Here is a 19,411-nt window from a genome sequence, read left to right as displayed (position 1 = left end):
ACAACAGAAATTTGCTCTCTCGTAGTTCTGGAGGCCAGAAGTCCAAAATCAAAGTGTTTGTCGGGCTATATCCTCTCCACGTGCCCTGAGAAACAATCCAGTCTTTGTTTCTTCCAGCTCCTGATGGCTCCAAATGTTCCTTGGCCTGTGGCCACATCACATTGTATCTTCCTCTTCTATGTTTCCTTCCTCTGTGTTTCTCTCATAAGGACACTTGTCATTAGGTTTAGAGCCTGCCTAAATAATCCAGGATGATCTTATCCAAAGATCCTTAACTTTATTCCAGTCTTAAAAGGGTTCACAAAGACTCTTTTTTTCAAATTAGGTCACATTCATAGGTTCTGGTTATTTGAACATAAGCATGTCTTTTTGGTTCCCACCATTCAATTCACTAGAGCCTCCTTTTACTGGAAGCTCAAAATCATTGCAAGGTACCTGGAAAGGAAGAGAGGCCAACCCTACCCATTGTAATAACAAGCAGCTCTATTTTTGCCTTTTCTCTTTGAAAAGCCCTTGACAGATCAAACCTTTACCTTCTCTCTTCCAATTACCTAAAAGAAGCTTCTATGCATAGGAACTAAGACAAGTGAATTCTGAGTTGCTTTAAGGAAAGGTGAAGGAGATAAAGAGGCAGAATCAGAATGGAGGGGAAGCACACCAAACTTTTAATCAGAAAGTCAAAAATGTATGTCAAATATACAAAACAAGTTCTTAACAAAAGAAGAGGATAGATGGCAAAATTAATGTCCAAGAGGGTTAAAACTGTGGCAGAATGAGACATGGGATAGTGTGAACCATGTAAGAATTTGTTCAAGAGTAGAAATTGGACACTGGCAGACAGCATTTACCGTGGAGATGAGTACAACGTTTTAAAAAGCTACATATTCATGGTCTGTGTTACAGATAAACATTCCCTAATAGGATAACGACTTATAGTCAAGCCTAAAGAAACAAATTTTCCATGTAAGTGGTGTATGGGTACTTACATGCATATGTATGTGTAGGTAAATTTAGCTAATATCACATGTGGAGATATTTTAAGAGAGCTTAAAATAATATATAGTCCTGCCCTGGTTGTATGTTTTTTATCATATCTCAATTAAATAAGCAATCTCAGATTGTATCCTACCCATAATTTATAATCTTCCCATTAATATCTAGCATCTAGCAGCATTAATTCTAAGAAGTCCTTGATAAATCTTAATGAATTATTATAACATTTATTATCACTGCTCCAAATGATTTTCATATAAATCTAAAAAATCAACTAATCAACAGGCTTGTATAGGTGCCCTATAATAAGTCATTCACTACCTCTACACTGCATCAGTGGCAGCCCATAAAAATTGTAACTGTCCCAATTGTACCTTTGTCTCAGAAACCTTTCTAGAGTCTACCTTGATAATACAGCCTCTTGCTATTCTAAATGTAGCCTGCAGACAAGCAGCATAGGCATGACCTGGGAGCTTGTCAGACCTCCCACCCTAGACTTAGTAATTATATGATTCCTATGCATATTACTTTTTCTAGTTTATTATTTATTAATAACCTCTCCTCTCACTCCCTTGAACTTAAGAGTTTGTCATTCCTAGTTTTTATTTTTACTTCAACTCAATGGAATATGTGCCATCTTCTCCAAATAGTAAAATAAAAATAGGGTATCATAAAAGTGATACTATTCAAATGATCTCTATTTAATGTTCATTTTGTTTAGATCCTCCAATTATTGAAGGAAATATGGAGGCGGCAAAAGCAGTGGATTTAATCCCGTGGATGGAATATGAATTTCGTGTGGTAGCAACCAACACATTGGGTATAGGAGAGCCCAGTATACCATCAAACAAAATTAGAACAGATGGTGCTGGTATGTAGAAGAAACTTTTTTAAAATTTAAAAGGCTTGTAAATACAATGCTGCTTCAATATATGGTTGAAGATATTTGGAAGTAATGCTCTGAGGTAAGTGATTCATCTGAACACTGTGTATATGTATACTTGACACAGGTATGTGTATTTTATGTCAAGACGGTCCAAAACAAAAAAAAGGAAGTATGAAGTTTAAAAACATTTTTATGTAATTAATGTAGAAGAAGAGGTAAATTGAAACTACTGCAAATTCCACCAGCGACCTCTTAAAGGAAATTGGTATTTCGAATATAAACTTTAATGTAAATTGTAAATCTTAACCAGGCAGACTCTTGATTAAGCATGATTTAGAAGGTTCACAGTTTTGTGCATCTCTCAGACACATTTACAATTAAATGGGCACATGGACGGATGGTGTGGGCTGCGAGCATAAGGTGACCAAGGAGTGACGAGAATGTGATGCGGACTTCTCAGATCTATGCCATTAAAGAGTCATAGCATCTCTGAGAAATAGCTTGAATGTATTCTTTTAATATTAGGAGTCTCTCTAAATGTGTTTTATCACAGCTTAACCTTGGCCATTTTTTCAATTTAAGTTTACTTTTTTATGCTAAATACCAGCTCTATTTAAATAGTCAGCAGTACAAAAAGTACTTCACTCTATTTTCTTTTCCCATGCATTACTAAGCAAAAATATTGTTCTGATTCTAATAATAGCTCTTTTTTTCCTATTATTCCATGTCTATGAAAAGTAGAATAGTTCATAGGCTCTCTAAGTTTATTTTTATACTATGCCTTGCCAAAGTTTTATTTTCAGTGTTTATTTGGGGAGACGATTTTAAATGAATGATAGATTACCATTAAAATTCTTCTTTGCTAATATCACTTATCCACATTTCTTGCTACCCAAATTCCTTGACCTAACTCCTAAATAGAACTACTCTAATATTTTTAGTTTTTAAAACCAAGTAACTCACAGGACTTCAATCAATAAGCTATCTCTTAAAGTTTTATGTAATTTCATATAATTTACCAGATTAAAAAAATGATGATTCTGTAACAAAGAAAGAAAACACTAAAAGACTGACCTACACTGAGTATTTTCACACACATTTCTGTTAATCCTCATACTATTTTGAAGTAGGTATTACTATCCAATGCTCATTAATGAACAGTAGCTTCAGATACACTAAATGGTTTACCTAATTTAACTAATACTTGCAAGATTCAGAATTCAATCCTGATCTGCCTGGTACCTCTTCTCATTCATTGGGCTTTTCCCTTAAAGACAGTACTTCAAGCAAAACTCTTAAAAATGCATTTAGAAGCCTTTATTAGAGTTCTAGCAGAAACTTAGATTTCATCCTTAATTGTGACGCTAAATATGACTTACATACTATTTGGTGGTGGTTGTTTTAACATAACCATGGGGAGAAATGCACACACTTGGTCTTTATCCCTACCTCACAGAAATCTATTTAGATTATACCCAGCTAATGTGAAGAAAAGCTGGGATTCACACCCAGGGGCTTTCTAATTCTAAAAACTTTACTCTGAAACCACTTTCTGGGAAGTCAGTGTGCAGTATTGAAGCTCCAGGGCACTGGACCTTCGGTAGAATCCTGTTGTCATTATGTAAAAGCCCAGATTAGAGAGAGGCACACTACTTAAACTCTCTGTGTCTCTGTTCCTTCATCTAAATGAAAATTACAAATTTATTTTTATGATGAAAAAATATAAATAAAGCAGTTATTAATGTGTAGTACATAATATTTGCTTATTAAAATTTGTTTTGCTGTTAATGCTTATTCTACTTTAATATGCTTATAAAATATTGTGTACTCTAATTGATCACCATATTTGGCAATATATTTCCGTTTTTATAAGCATTATAGAGGATCATATAATTTTATGTAATTTCTAATCATATTATATATTTAATATACTAAAATATAACCAACTTTCTCTTTAATTATTTTTATCCTGCTTTCAAAAGATTGGATATACATAAAATTGGACCCTTACATTTTTCTCTTTTTTTAAATTTTTTTCTTTATTCTTGTCCAAGTACAGTTGTCTCCATTTTCCCGCCACCACTTTCCCCCACTCCACCCACTCCCCACCTCCCACCCTCAATCCTTCCCCACTTTGGCTTTGTCCATGGGTCCTTTATACATGTTCCTTGACTTGACCCTTCCCCTTCTTTTCCCCCGTTACCCTTACATTTTTTCATCCTTGTGAGTAAACAAAAACGCTTTCTAAAACAGGGGATGTTTCTCTTGTCATGTACCATTATAACAACTCTCTAAGAGATGCCAGCATATGTTATGTGGGATAAAGCTTGGTTCTTGTTTGATGGAAATGTCGCTCCTGCCTCATTATGCTGATCAAAAGACATGACATTATCTAATGTAACACAAGCCCTTATCTGTCCGATTACTTAATGTTAAGGCCACAATCTACAGTTAGATATATTCTTTGGATTCAGACAAGTGCATTATAAAATGGATGGTCCCAGATAAAGAATTCAAAGATGTGTTTGTAATTTATTACAACCCATTTAATTTTGACTGTACAAAAGAGATAACAAAAGCTCCCTTCAAAGTAATGTGTCATTATAGGGCATATCTCCATAACTAATAGATCTGCAGGTATAGTTGGTGAGTTGATATCCCAAGATGGTGCATTCATGTGTGGCTTGACAGCTTTGTTATTTATTTACCAAATCAACCTAAGAAGGCATAGAAAAAAATAACATAACACCAGAATCAATACATACATACTAATTATAGAGCTTTAATTTCATGTTTAATGAAGCTATTTTGCTATTTCATTTAGTTTTATTTTTAATTTTTTTAAGACATGTTTGATAAAGGAGAGGAATGGTAATAACATATTTTGTATTTAGTAATGACTTTACTAAATAAGCTACTAATTTAGTTACTAATGACTTTCATTAGTAAGAAAATAGATTAAAAGAAGCAGAGTATAGACTTTTTAAGACATGAGGAGGCCCAAGTTAAAAGTGCAGCTTCCCTGCATGTAAGCACTGTGACCTAGGCTAAATAACTTATTGGCCTTTCCTGTAATAAGAGGATAATTCAACTTTTCCACATACAATTGACCATTTCATTGAACAATGCAGGAGGTAAAGGCACTCACAGCTGAAAATCTGCATGTGAATTTTGACTCCACACAAATTTAACAACTAATAGTCTATGGCTGATTGGAAGCCTTAGCTTACTGATAACAAACAGTTGATTAACACATACTTTGCATATAATATATATTACATACTGCACCCTTACAATAAAGTAAGCTCCAGAAAAAATATGTTGTTAAGAAAAATATGAGAAAATATATTTACAGTACTGTACTGTAGTTATCAATACTGTGAGTTTATATTGTCTGTTTATAAGATAAAAAGACTGTGCATATAAATGTACCTCCTCAGTTCAAACACATGTTCAAGAGTCAACTGTACTTATTCCCAAGTGTTGATCTAAGCAGCCCATTATGTATGCTATGTAAAAATAATTTCCAAATTCCAAATGAGTCTTTTATTAAATTCAGCTTCATTCATTGAACAACCTTTAACAAATTAAGAATATGTAACATTAAATTTAAATTTGTTGCACATAGTTATTTTCTATTAAATTAAAGAAAGCATCTTCGGGACTGGAATCAGATTTTATTCATATTATTATCTTTATTACTTAATCGGTGCTGAAAATTATTTGTAGAAGAAAAAAGAAATAAGAAGGGTAAGACGATGATTCTGGTCATTGAAAGTTAAAATGAAAAGAGCAGTAGTGATCAAATCAACAGTGGTATTTGCACATTATGGTTTAGGAGAATTCATTATCAAATATAATTTGTTTTATTTGAAAACAAAGTTAACATATGTATTAGATGCTTTTGTTTTTAATAGACTGAGAGAGAAAAGTAGAAAGTATTCTTTTACTTAATTTAAATGATCCATATTTGGTATGAGTTCTTCATAGTAATTTTATTGTGTTACAATTACTTCAGATTGTAGCATTCTTTTTTGTCCATGCAAATATTTCCTGATATGACCTGTTTTTAGATTATCATTTCATTGAGAAGTTAATAAATTTACTCCTCACATTTCAAGTTCCTGTTTGGAGGAGTTATGAAGTGAAGTAGAAATTGACAGTTAAAGAATAGTCACAGAGATGTAAAGTACAGCATAGGGAATGTAGTCAATTCTATTGTAAATAACTATGCATGGGGTCAGGTGGATACTTGAAATATCTGGGGGACCGATTTGTAAAGCACATGATTACCTAACCACTATGCTGCACATCTGAAACTAACACAGTTAATATTGAATATTAACTGTAATTTAAAAATAAAAACAATTACAAATAAAATGTTTTAAAAAAGAAAATAAAATAAATGTGAAAGAAATTTTTAAAAATACTTCCCATTTGAGAATAAAGCCAAAATAAACAAACATACAATTTCAGCCTGGTAGGTTCCTAAGACATTAATATTACTGTGAACTATGTTGGCCTCTCTGTATATATTTTTACATACTGTGGAAAAGCAGATGGTAGATGCATTTGGAGTGTTAATAGTCTGCTCTGCCATCAGACCAGGAGCTCCTAAGAGTTAAAAGGCATTATTCCTACTTGAATAAATGAATATCATGTAGTTTTATTTATTAACACCTCTTCAGAAAGAATATATGAGAAAGGATAAAAACAGATGTAAGGCTTTAACACCGTTGGTTTTCTAGACTCTAGAGTATTATTTCTATAACAATTTTGAATCTGTTACAAAAATTAAAGGTTACTTGAACACTAGCACTGCCATACCACCACTGTCCATCTGATAACCAAGAAGGCTACTCAACGACTGGCAGGCGGGTAGTGTGTGCCACGCGGATCCGCTGGACAAAGGGATGCTTCATATTCCGAGCAGGACAACAAGAGGTTTCATCATACTGCTCAGAACAGAGCGAAATTTAAAACTTGAGGGGTGGGTTGGGCAGAAGGGAGAGAGGGGAAAAATTGGGGCAGCATAAATAATAATTAAAGAGAACTTATAAATTGTGTATTTCTGGAATTTTCCATGTAATATTTTCACACCTCAAATGACCATGGCTAACTGAAAATAAGAAAGTGAATGGATAATGGGAGACTATTATTGTAATTGCATTCCAATTATTGAAACATTCAAATCTAAAAGTAAAATTAGCAGCATTATTTCCTTTTTATAGGGGGGAAAAAAGAGCCAGGGCATTGGCTTGATTTTCTTTTTAAATATTTTTTAGAACTATGACTGAAATATAGAAACACCCTTATAAACAACATCAGGGAACCATAGCAAAAGGCAAGTTAAAAATAAAATCACTATTTTTAACCTTTCACAGTAAAATTATAAATATTGTTTATTCACGATTAATTCAGTAATTCTGTATTTTTCCTAAATATTATTTTAAATTCTTTTTTAATGATTTATTGTTAAAAGAAAGTCTAGTTTGTTCACTGCTAAATGCCCTGGAGCCTAAACTTAAATAAGCTTCTTTGTGCCCAGGGTGATTTACTTCCCTGAAAGGGATCGCTCTTTGGCCAAGACCTCCAGTTCCTGCAGGGCGGAAAGCAAATACAGAGCACCCAGCTGCTCTCTCTCAGATCCGTGTCCGATTTGTAGGTTATGTGTCAGCTCCACCTGTGAAACAATGGCTCTTAGCAGCTAAGACTGCAACTGAACATTGGAAACTAAATGGAGGGAATTAATAATTAATCCAAGAAAGATATAAAAACACTCGATGAGGAGATTGAGTTACTTTTATTTCTGTGCTTTTGCTTATCTTACTTTAAGCATCATGAGCTCAATGGGTAATTTTCGAAGAGAAAATCAATCTTGAATTATTTATTTGAAGCGTGTTAAAAAGAGCCTAAATTAGACATTTTAAAATGGAAAAAAATATTCCATCTAATGTAATTGTACTCCATTGTTTAGCTCTGCTCTAAACAAAGAGGTTATTATTAGTTATAATGAAAAGGAGTATAGTGAAATGATTTGGAAAATAATAACTTGTCCTGGTTTAGGGAATATTTGATTCAACAAATTACAGTATAATAAATTATTCTAGAGTTGTTTGGGGGATTATTTGCCTGTGACCACCATGCTTGTATGTATAGTTAAACACAAAATTTGATTTATTCCTTGATTATATAACACAGCATGTTCTTTGTTTCTCTATAGCACGGAGAGTTTTAACTTCAGAATATGAGTTACGGGGTTCAAAGAGTTGCCAGGAGTTATTTTAATATCCCAGTCTTCCATTGTGTTTTATCTAAAGTGCTACAAGTAAATTATCACTTAAAATCTCTGTGAATTTAATTTTATTTCTACAACTCATGTGGTTACAGTTAAATATTAAAATCAAATCTCTCCAACTTAAGATACATTTCTCCATCAGAAGAAATCATGATATAGTTTTCTAGGTATAAAGAAAAACATGCATTTTGTTTTTTTGTGTGCAATTAATGTACATATGTCACCAGAGAATTTACATGGCTAATATTAGGAGAAGTTTTGGAATATCTACCTTTGAATTGCAATTTTTGCTAGGATCTGCAATGCAGTAAATGGATGGCTTGGTTTGAGCACTCTGACAAAGGTGTGACTATTTCCGATTTGGGAGGGATTTAGGGACTCAAAAGAAAACTGATGTTTCATTTTTTTCTTAAAAGGTTAGTGGATCTGGGAATGATGTCTCAGACTGGAGCCACACAATTTGTGGGGGAAAGTGTATGTCCTCTGTAAAAACACAGCCATTGTTCATGTAGCTGGGTAGGTGGTCTCCAAGTACCTAGAATTCAGGGACAAACTCTGCTTATCATCTGTCCATCTCCAATTAGATGCAAATCCAATAAAAGACAATAAAATACAGTACCCAAATGCAATAAGATAGAGCACCTACCCTGTCAGGCTTTCAAGGAGAAAGAATAACTTGGAGGAAAAACAGAGGAGAAGCCATTGGATTTGGCAGTTAGAAGCAATTTTGTGATTTTGTGGAGAGTGATTTCAGTAATATGAAGTGGAAAACAGGTCATGGGTTGTCAAAAAGTGATTATGGAGTGAAGTAAAAAAAAAAAAGTCATATATCTGTTCTTCTTTGCAGTTCAGTGACAGGAAAGGGTGTGATGGCTTAGAGACTAAGAGGAAAACAGTATGTCTTTTAAGGGTGAAGAGACTGTGAAGAGGCTCTACAGCAGGGAGTCTGAAAGCTGGAGGTTTGATGGAAGAGGATGGGATTGGGGAGAGCTGGAGTCGCTGATGGGGCAAGGTTCCGGGAGAGATTTAGAACTGGAAGTGGGAGCACAAGGAACCATATTAGATTTCTAATATTTCCAGATATCTGGTGGAACATTGTTTTATGTTCATGTATATGCACCATTTCTTAACAGTTATTTGCAGATTGAAGCATAAAGCTAACAAAACAGTTAGTTGTTAGGTGGTCCCAGAGTTCAAATATAAGTCTGAAATATCCTCCAACGAAGTATTATACATCTAATCTTTCAAAATCATATTAATGAAAGGACACAAAAAGGTTTGAAAAAGATGGAGAAGGCAAATTTTCTTTGCTGTCTTTTGCTGAAATAAGCTGGCACATTTCCTGTGGCACGGAATCAGTTTTTATCTTGACAGTAAAACAGATTATTTCAGCTATAGTGAGGCATTGTTATTATAACCGAGTGGATCTTTTGTGTAGTTTGTCTTTCCCAGTGAAAGAAAAAATTTACAGTTTCTGTAGTGAATAAGAAATCGAACATCAGAAAAAATATTGCATAGCCTCTATATTTTGTTGTTTGTTTATCTGTTTGTTTCAGCACCTAATGTGGCTCCTTCAGATGTAGGAGGTGGAGGAGGAAGCAACAGAGAGCTGACCATAACATGGGCGGTGAGTCTTAACAAGTTGTATTTATTATAGGCTGCTTTACCTAGACTTAATCTCAAACCCATTTTGTTTCCTGAAATAAATTGAAATAAAAGTGAAACCTAATCAACAAAACAAACAAGCGAGCGAAATAGAAGCAGAGCCATGGAAATAAAGAACAAACTGACAGTAACCAGAGGGGAAGGAAAAGAGAGATAACAGGGGAAAAAAGGGTAAGGGTTGTCAAGGAACATGTATAAAGGACCCGTGGACAAAGAGAGCAGGGAGCGGGGAGAGAGGATTGGGTGTGGGAGGTGGCGGTGGGTGGAGCAGGGAGAGAGTGGTGGGGGGAAATGGGGACAATGGTTATTGAACAATAAAAAAAAGACAATGCCCAAAGCACAAGCAAGAATAAATTACTAAAAGATCTTTTTCTTTTAAATGTATGTCATGTTTTACCAGCTTACTGTGTTTTAGTGTGCAAAAATAGGTCCTTAATCTGTTGGCTGAAAAGATTAAACAAGCTTTCAACTACAGGGACTTTTTTTTTTTTAACTCATTGTGACCTAGTGACCCAACTGTAATTCATAAGATTTTTACTGGACATTCAAAACTCCAAAGATTTGATTAAAAAGCTTTTATATCAGCACATATTTTTAATTAGAGATTGTTTTTCACCTGAGACTTTTTTTGATCACTAAATGTAATCAATCATGATAGGTCAGTCTTAGAAGTCACCCAAGTGTGTTGTTATTGAGGAATACAAAACATTTTATTAAATTTTTATGATCCAAAGGGGAGCTCCACATCAGAGATTATAATGTCTGGAAAATATTGCATCTTAGCTGGAATTTTGAAGTGAAAAGAGATACTGGAAACAGGGAAGTCTGTGATAGCACAAACTTGTCTTAGACATTGGACGTTTATCTAGCTAACATGTTTTATATAACTCCATGTATTCATTAAATATTTTCAGTATTTAATCACTGCAGATAGTCAAAAAATACAACTTAGGCTCCAAAGAAGTTCCAAGATTGCACAAAAATTGGCAGATTTTGTGCTTTACATAAATCAAATCAGTTTATATAAAAGTAGATATATAGCAAAAACTGACTTTGCTCCTTGCTGTATAGTCACATTTTATACTTGGCATTTTTGTCACATTTTTAAATAAGATTTAGGAAAAAAAATGGCTTTTCTTTGTCCAGATCTCAAATTATTATATATAAATTTTAGTTTCAATGTAGTATACAAAGTAAAGGTAATAGGAAAATTAAAATATCTTACTCTTTTTGATTAGGCTTGATTTTCTTAAACTCTGTGGATATCAGCTTCAGAATTAGATGGGGAGCTTATCCAAACAATTCAGAATTAAAAATCCTATTTTGAAAATTTGAAATAAAGTCTCTGGGAATAGGGCCTAAGACTCATTAATTTTTGAAAGCTCCATAGCCAACCTGATATACTTTTAATTGCAAAACTAGAGAACCGAGCAATCAGAAAACAATGTTAAATTATTGTGGAAATGTTAGGCTGTACACTCTAATAATTTGAAATCACATTTTATACACCCTTGTGATCAGACTTCAGTATTTCTAGAGTTAACATGAACAATGTGGCTTTGAACACCCAGGTCCACTTACATACACATGTTTTCAGTAAATATAGTAAGTGACTTTTTCTTCCTATGATAATCTTAATAACATTTATTTTCTCTAGCTTACTTTTTATAAGAATGCACTTTAAAACATACAAAATATATATTAATCAAAAATTTGTTATTGGTAAGACTTCAGTCAACAGTAGGCTATTTATAGTTAAGTTTTTGGGAAATCAAATGTTATATGTAGATTTTTGATGGAACCAGGAGTTCAGTGCCCCTAACCACCATGTTGTTCTAGGATCAACTGTATATGGTACAACAAAGTGTAGCTTCTTCTACCCTTTGAACTTTATACAATTTTATATATTCCTGCTTAACATAAGTATATTCAAACAACTCTGTTGTATTTAGTTTAAGATTTTTCCTTGGGACACTTTAAGTTGGATTTTCTGGTGAAAAAGTATAAATATACAATTTGCACATTTACCTGATTTTCTAAAGATGACAAAGTGATAGTATTCTCTATAACTAGCATTATGCCTGTGTATAAATAATGAATTGTCAGGGCTACCGCAGCCTTCTTTTTTGGACAACTGACATATGCTGTAATAAGAAACTCTGAGAGAATAATGTAAAACAGGACACTTGCTTCAGTATTGGAGTCAGTCTCAAAGCCAGCCCCCTACAGATGAGTGCAATGTTAACCCTTCCTCCTTTCGCCTCCTGTCTTTTATTCCTCTGACCAGTTTCTATTGTTTGATTACAAAACAGATATTCTAGACTCTTGTGTAACACTGTCATCATTATTTTTCAACTCTAAAATTAATTTATTCTTTTTTTGGTTCAGTTTAATCATTGTCAAATGTTAGCTTGCATTTGCTACTTTCTTTTTATTGTTGTTGTTGCCTAACTAATATATTTTTTTTAATTGTTCAAGTACAGTTGTCTCCATTCCCCCCTCCACTACTCTTCCCCCTCCCACCCTCAACCTTACCTCCCTTTGGCTTTGTCCATGGGTCCTTGATACATGTTCCTTGATGATGCACCCTCTTCTTTCCCCTGTTAGCCCCCTCCCCCCTCCGTGATAAAATTCATTTATTCATTCATTGAATACATATTACTTGAGACCTTGTTCTAGGTACAATGGATAAAGAGGTAATCAAAACTGACAAAAATTTTGCCCTCTTAAAACTTCTGTTCTAGTAGTTGAATGAGAAAATGAAGTAAAAATCAAGTAAAATGTATAATGTATATGATGATAAAGTTAAAAGGGAAAAAAATTAAGCTGAGAGACATGATATGAGATATTATAGAAGGAGTGTGGAAATGGCTGATCCTGTGGCCAGTGAAAGCGTCACATAGGTTGTCAAGAAAGTGAGGGCGAGGGGCCTTCTGACATATGCGACAGCATCCTAGGTAAAAGGTAGATGGGCCTGGAAGTACAGAGGCCCAGAGTGGGATCCCCTACCCCAGCCAAGCAATGTTCCCAGAATAGCAAACTTGGTAAGTAAAGGTATCACATGTGTGAGTATGTTTTGTCCTACAATTTTCAAGTAGGACTAACTTATAAACTAAGTATATATCTTCACAAAGAACATGCTTCCATGGGTATCACTCTTACCATTATTGGCACAGGATTTTCCCTCCTGTTAAATGTATTGCTTCAACCTATTTAATATTTCAATTTCTATTTAGCCTTTGTCAAGAGAATACCACTACGGCAACAACTTTGGTTACATAGTGGCATTTAAGCCATTCGATGGGGAAGAATGGAAAAAAGTTACAGTTACTAATCCAGATATTGGTCGATATGTCCATAAAGATGAGAGCATGCGACCTTCCACTGCATTTCAAGTCAAAGTGAAGGCTTTCAACAACAAAGGAGATGGACCTTACAGCCTCATAGCAGTAATTAATTCAGCACAAGACGGTAGGTACAAAGAAGACCTTGCCTACGTGACAAGGGAGAAAAAACCCAGGTCTCTGGTAGGCGTTTCATTTGCTGTCACTTGGGCCTTACTCAAAATCTTTTGATAATACTATGCATTTAGTAAATGAGTATTATTTTGAACCAAATTAAAATATCAGTCTCTCCACCTCAATAACAAGAATGTTGCCAAAAACATTTTTTCCTTTTCAAAATCGTGTCTATGGCAGTTACAATATCTCTCCTATGATAGTTGGCTTGAATCTTGTTCCTGACCCTTGATTATAATTTTGCAGTCAGAAATTCTTCATATTTGATTGGAAATTCAGTATGTCTGCACGTTCATGCAATTTCCTACTTAGAAGTTTCTTAACACTGGTAAAATTTCCCCCCTTTTAACCTAATTTATATAATTGTAGCATTTATATAACTTGTTGTCTTTATAATACAGTGCTGGAATTTTATTAAAGGGAATTTAGGCATAATTCTATGTTAAAGGGGTCAGAGACCCCACTGAAATTCTTTTTCTTAGGAAGGGAAAAATTTAGAAGGCTATTTAGGGGGAAAAATACAAATATTGGCTCTAATTGTTTTCTGGGAACTTTAAGTGAACTGAGCATGCCCCTAGAAGACTTTACACCTCTATGCTAAATAATAAATAGTTTTAGATTAAACATAAGTACATTGATTTCTATGATTGTTTTTATATAAGCTACAATGTTTTTTTAAAAAATATTACTTATTTTCCTATTAAAAAAAATGACCTCCTTATTTTATCTCTGTACTCGTGTACCATGTAAATAATTAATGGCTAGAAAAGCAAACGGAGATTTCGTTACCTTCTGACCTAACACATTTGTCCTTGGCTAAGTTTCTCTTTGCTCATGTGGGAGAAGCACAGACAGAAGAGTTTGAAAATTTAAAATGATGTGATACATGCGTCTGATCTCTTATAGGAAACAAACTCATGTATTCAATTACTCAGCATTATTTTTACTCCAAAATAAGCATTTTGCTATCCTTAGAACTCACATATGCTCATCAGTCATAGAGTTATCAGCTTTCATATTTGTTAAAAATTAAATATCTATTCAAATCACTCATGATCTTTACTTCCAATACAAACATGAAAGGCAATCTTATATATGAATATGTGTTTATATGTAAATTAGTTAACTAAACACTTAGAAAAAAACAAAAAAGCAGAAATTATTTAAGTTTACAATCAATTCAGGACTTTTTAATCCTGAATAATAGCTTAACTTTCTCTATGCTTGTTCTGATTCAGCAGAAGTATAATGGCTCAATGTTAATAATTTCAACAGCATGAGTACATCTTACAGAGAAAATAAAAGTAGAAAGTATTTTAAAGTTATCTTCTCACCCAACATCAATTTTTTGTTGCTTTATTTGATGTTAATCAGGCAAAACCCCATTTTTTCAATTCCTTTAGTCATGGCTTTCTATATTATAATATATTCCTTTCCTAAATGTTTCATGAGTCTCATAAAACCTGCATGTACCAAAACCTGTGTGTTCATCTTTTCTTTTCCTGCTAAGAAATCAATCATAGTGCTACATGTTTACCTTTGTTTGGAAAGGCAACCGTGCTCTCATGCAGGACATTTTTAACATAAAAGGGGATTATGACTTGTTACTAAAAGACAATAGAAATTGACCACTCCTGCTTAAATTTTTCCTTAGTTTCTTTGTGTAAGTTTCATGAGTGATGTAAATTACTTTTTTTTTCACTGAACACAGGCCGTTTTGATACATATTTGACTTGATGCCCAGATAAAAGATTAGACTTATAAAAGTTTCCCTGAGCTCATGAAGCAGTGGCTGTCAAACTTGTTTCGAAGGATCTTAAAAATAAAAACGTTTTAGCTTAAACATAAAAGAAAAAGTGGGCAGTATTGCTATATGTCTTAGCTCATATAAAAGAATGTATGAGAAAATTGAAAATTACATTTAATGAATAATTTTCTATTATAAACACCATTTTTGATCATTAATTTTGATAATTTAGAGTTGATAAGCTAAATATAAATTTTAATTTGCATCTGCAGGCTTTTGTAGGCAGATAATTTGGAAGAGATAAAAAAGCAGTGTTCTTGCTTGCAGATATCAGAGAAACCCATGAAACTTTTCATATTTTATAAAAGTGTGTGTACATGTGTATATTAAGATTTATGTATATGAATATATGTGTGCACGTATCACCAATAACCATAAAATAAACATTAAAAATAGAGAAAAAGTTACTAAAATTATTGGGCTCATTTTAGATTAAAAATATCCAAACTATTTAGAATGTTAAAATATAGTTTTCATTCATTCATACAGGAAATCGTGCTATTTGAATTTTATATTATAAGCTATATATGAATGTAATGTTTTAATCAAATTTCAGCTCCGAGTGAAGCACCAACAGAAGTAGGCGTGAAAGTGTTATCGTCTTCTGAGATATCTGTTCATTGGGAACATGTTATAGAAAAAATAGTGGAAAGCTATCAGGTGAGTTCAAGTTTTATCAAATTAATTATATTTATTGACAAATATATCAGCATGTGGCATCGTTCATGTTTTGTGTCCCACTGGTGTATGTGACAACTAACACCACACATTCTGTTGGGCATTTATAAGCTAATTGTTAAGAGTAAAGGAGAGATTCCTAACTGGCTTATCGAGGAGAGATGTAGAGTCCTATGTGTTGACAAACAAAAGGCCAAAATGAAAACTAAGGTAATAGCACCCATGGTTAAGCAAGATCTTTTGAGACAAACATCCTCATAAAAGTGAATCTTAGGTTTTTGGAAAGCATTTAATAATTTATAAAAGCATCCTTAAATTGTTCATCCTATTTGACTCAGTAGTTCCACTCCAACCAATTACAAAATACCAATTATGTGTTTCATAATGTTACCTATGGAGGCAGAAAATGGGTAACACTCAAGATGTCCCCAAAAAAACCTCCCTTGAGCTGATCTTAAAGGACCAATAGGAATTAACCAGGTAAAAAGGGAACTTATCTTAGTTGAAGGGAATAAAACCTGGAAAACTGCCTAGAATGATAGTTGAAGTCTTTAATATCATATTGAAAATTAGATCTGGTTGTGTAGGAAAAGTGAAGTCATCTCATATTTTAAACACAGAGTTAAAATTAAGAAAAACTAACAGTACCTTACCTTCAGATGAGCAAATGGATGCCAAAGAGATTCAATGACTTGACTCTGCACCAATAAAAAATGCCGGAGCTATGTCTGAAATGGAGACTATCTGATTCAAAGTTCAAGGCTTTATGCCAAACACAGAGTTTTTGTTTGTTTGTTTTACTCAGCTAGTGTTCTTCTGGAGCTGCAGGCAGTAAGCTGTGCACCCGGACAGCTTGTCCTCCCAATTCTTATTCTCTCCTTCTTCATCTGTCCATGGAATATTTGTTCCATGAGGCTTGGATTAGGGAAGGATTTTGTCTGTTTTGCTCTTCAGTGCCAAAAAGTGCTGGACACATGCTAGGCACTAAATAGATATTCTCTGAGTACTAATGGAGGTATTGAAGTATGATCAAATAAAGTGTTATAACCTTTCTCAAAACCATGTTTCTGAAAGGTAATCACAAAACCAACCCAAACTTTTTGTTATAAACACACAAACAAATGGGAAGTTGTTTTTTTTTCTTTTTCATTTTTGGTACTATAGGTTATGATTGAGTGGATCTCAAAGTGTCTTTAATTAATCTTTGCAAGGCTTCTGCTGAAGTTTGGAGAGCAGAATGATAGAAGTAGACAGAAATGACCCAATTTTCATAAGCTATTAAACTGACAATTAGATTTATAGCTATTAGAAAAGAAATGGGAAAGAGAAAGTAATCAGATGTTGCAAACCCTTTTAATAAACAAATCCAAAGGTCCTTGGGAGAAGACATCAATATTTGGAGCTTGAAAGCCATGATTGGGACCATAGGACTTTTTTCTCTTTTATATTATTATTCTTTTCTAACTAATAAAAAAGAGAAAATATTATTTAATATATAACACACACACATTTAGTCAAAGTTCTAAATGTATATTTTTCTTTGTTAAAAACATGCCAGATATGTAATTATATATTGTCTTTGACTAAGAATTCTATATCACCTATTTTATAGCTTCCAACAGAGTACAAAAGAAATACAAGGTGGGAAATAATAATACTGGCATCAATGAATTCAGACACATTCAGAATATAACCTTTTAAATTGGGAAATAAACATCAATTAGGATTCTCAATTAAAAGCAAAAACTATATGTAGCATATAAAATTTTATCAAATGATAATTTCAAGGGAAATGTGTGGGCCATTGAGGAGTTTAGTTTCACAGATTTCTGGCTTTTTTCACCTCCCCATTATGTACAAAATTATAGCTTTATTACTAAGAAGGCATAGGTTGATATTTTAGTTCTGTTGCTGAGAAATTTAGTAGAAAATTTATTGGAAATTTCTGAATTTTGGTTTCCTTACCTGTAAAGCTAATGGAGTAATCACTGGCTGATAGGACTTTTGTGTAGAAAAATGAAAGAAAAGTGGTTAATATTTTTTCCTGTTCTGCCATTAGACATTTAAAGGCAAGGATGATGATGATGGTAAAGATGATGATGATATTAATGATGATAAGAATGATAATATTTTGAGCCCTTACTATGCTAAACACTTCATTAAGCTCATTGTATTGAACCCACATAAGCCCAGGGTGTCCCCGTTTTAAAGATGAATGTTAGGTTTAGAACCATTTGAGTAATAATTGTCATAACCACATTTGAACTTAGGTCTTGCCTCCCTAGAGAATGGTTGACTAAAATCACAGAAGTAAATCACCCAATTATTGTTTCCATTCATTCTTTCTCAAAAACCTTTCAGTTTTCAACAGAACTTTAAATATCAAATCGACAAGCATGAAAGCTTAATAAAGAAAATTTGTAACATTATTATGGGGGAAAAAACTCAACTGACTATAATGTAGTCATTGTTTCTATTTTAAAATATGATGGCAGAAACCAATGGTTTCACAAGATGGATGACTGAGAAAACTAACACCCTCAGTGCACGTCCAGTGAAAATGTATTCTAGATTTAGGTAATAAAGAAACAGAGAAAAAGCAGCACATTAAAAAGATAAATAAATAAAATAAAAAGCGGGAGAAGCCACTAGTCCACTGTGATTAACCCCATCTCAAGATTAACTTTATGGCATTTCAAGTGAGAATAACAGACAATTGGGCTTAAATAATCTTTTTTCTTTTTTGGTTTTAAAGTATATCTCAGTAGAAATTTTGTTTTACTCATTTTACCTCTTAGCTAGTTAAATGGCTCCCTGTTTCTAACGTTAATACTCAGTTTTTCTGCAGTATAGCTGAACTAGAAGAATACAAGAAATCCTCCTAATCAAAAACATATTCAAACTTGGGCTCTGGCCATGGAATCTGCAAAAGACTTAGTCTGCTCACCCAGCAAGTAAAATGTTCGCTTAATTTAATGAAAACCAACAAAATATGTTGTCAAAAATAATAAATAAAAAAACTCTTAAGAGATGAATCAAAGATCAGTACAGATGACTGATTTCATAATTATCTTGAAAGATTCCCAATCCTGAGTAGTCTACTCAGATTTTTTTAAAGGTAAATTATTATGGTGAGCATAAACTAATATTTAGAAAGTGATTCATTTTCTTATTTTGGAGAGGAATCTGTCCCCAAAGCAGAGCCTGAAACACTGGTGTGGGAAAAGGTAGTTTTCTTGTTGCTGTTTGTTTCTGTGTTAGTTTATATATGATCCAAGGAGCAGATACAAGGAGAAAGCAGAGTGGACAGGAAAAAGAAAGGCTCCTGATAGAAACTTGTTTTAGCTTGCTGGCAAACCACTCCGTCTTGTGGGCTGCCCGTGTTCCATGCCTTGGGATCTTTGAGGGGCTTTAGAAATGTGAATCAGAATTGCCCTGCCTGGGATAAAAGAAGATTTCATCCAGTCCCGTTCCCCACTGGTTATGGGTAGCCCCATGGGCATCACCTCCCCTCCCACTTCCACAGGCTACTGGGCAAACATCACATAGAAGCATCAAGCATGACC

General features: G+C 33.6%; 1 protein-coding gene and 1 long non-coding RNA gene across 5 annotated transcripts in view; one reads left to right on the top strand and one right to left on the bottom strand.

Moving 5' to 3' along the window:
• Positions 1-16,656, bottom strand: part of LOC129084921 (uncharacterized) — a 67,790-nt gene extending 51,134 nt beyond the window's left edge. The window contains exon 1 of the long non-coding RNA XR_008530633.1: positions 16,499-16,656. This is a non-coding gene — a long non-coding RNA (uncharacterized LOC129084921). The remainder of the gene's footprint in view (positions 1-16,498) is intronic.
• The window catches only part of CNTN1 (contactin 1), a 309,314-nt gene that overhangs the window by 248,933 nt on the left and 40,970 nt on the right, over positions 1-19,411 (top strand). For all 4 annotated transcript variants that reach the window (XM_054591232.1, XM_054591233.1, XM_054591235.1 and 1 more), the window contains 4 exons: positions 1,715-1,864; positions 9,734-9,804; positions 13,079-13,313; positions 15,724-15,827. In XM_054591232.1, the coding sequence (XP_054447207.1) occupies positions 1,715-1,864; positions 9,734-9,804; positions 13,079-13,313; positions 15,724-15,827 (560 nt within the window). The remainder of the gene's footprint in view (positions 1-1,714; positions 1,865-9,733; positions 9,805-13,078; positions 13,314-15,723; positions 15,828-19,411) is intronic.

The sequence above is a fragment of the Pteronotus mesoamericanus genome, unplaced genomic scaffold, assembly GCF_021234165.1.
Source record: "Pteronotus mesoamericanus isolate MK-2021 breed Mesoamerican mustached bat unplaced genomic scaffold, CSHL_Meso_final scaffold_21, whole genome shotgun sequence".
Lineage (NCBI taxonomy): Eukaryota > Metazoa > Chordata > Mammalia > Chiroptera > Mormoopidae > Pteronotus > Pteronotus mesoamericanus.
This window is presented reverse-complemented; position numbering and strand designations above follow the sequence as displayed.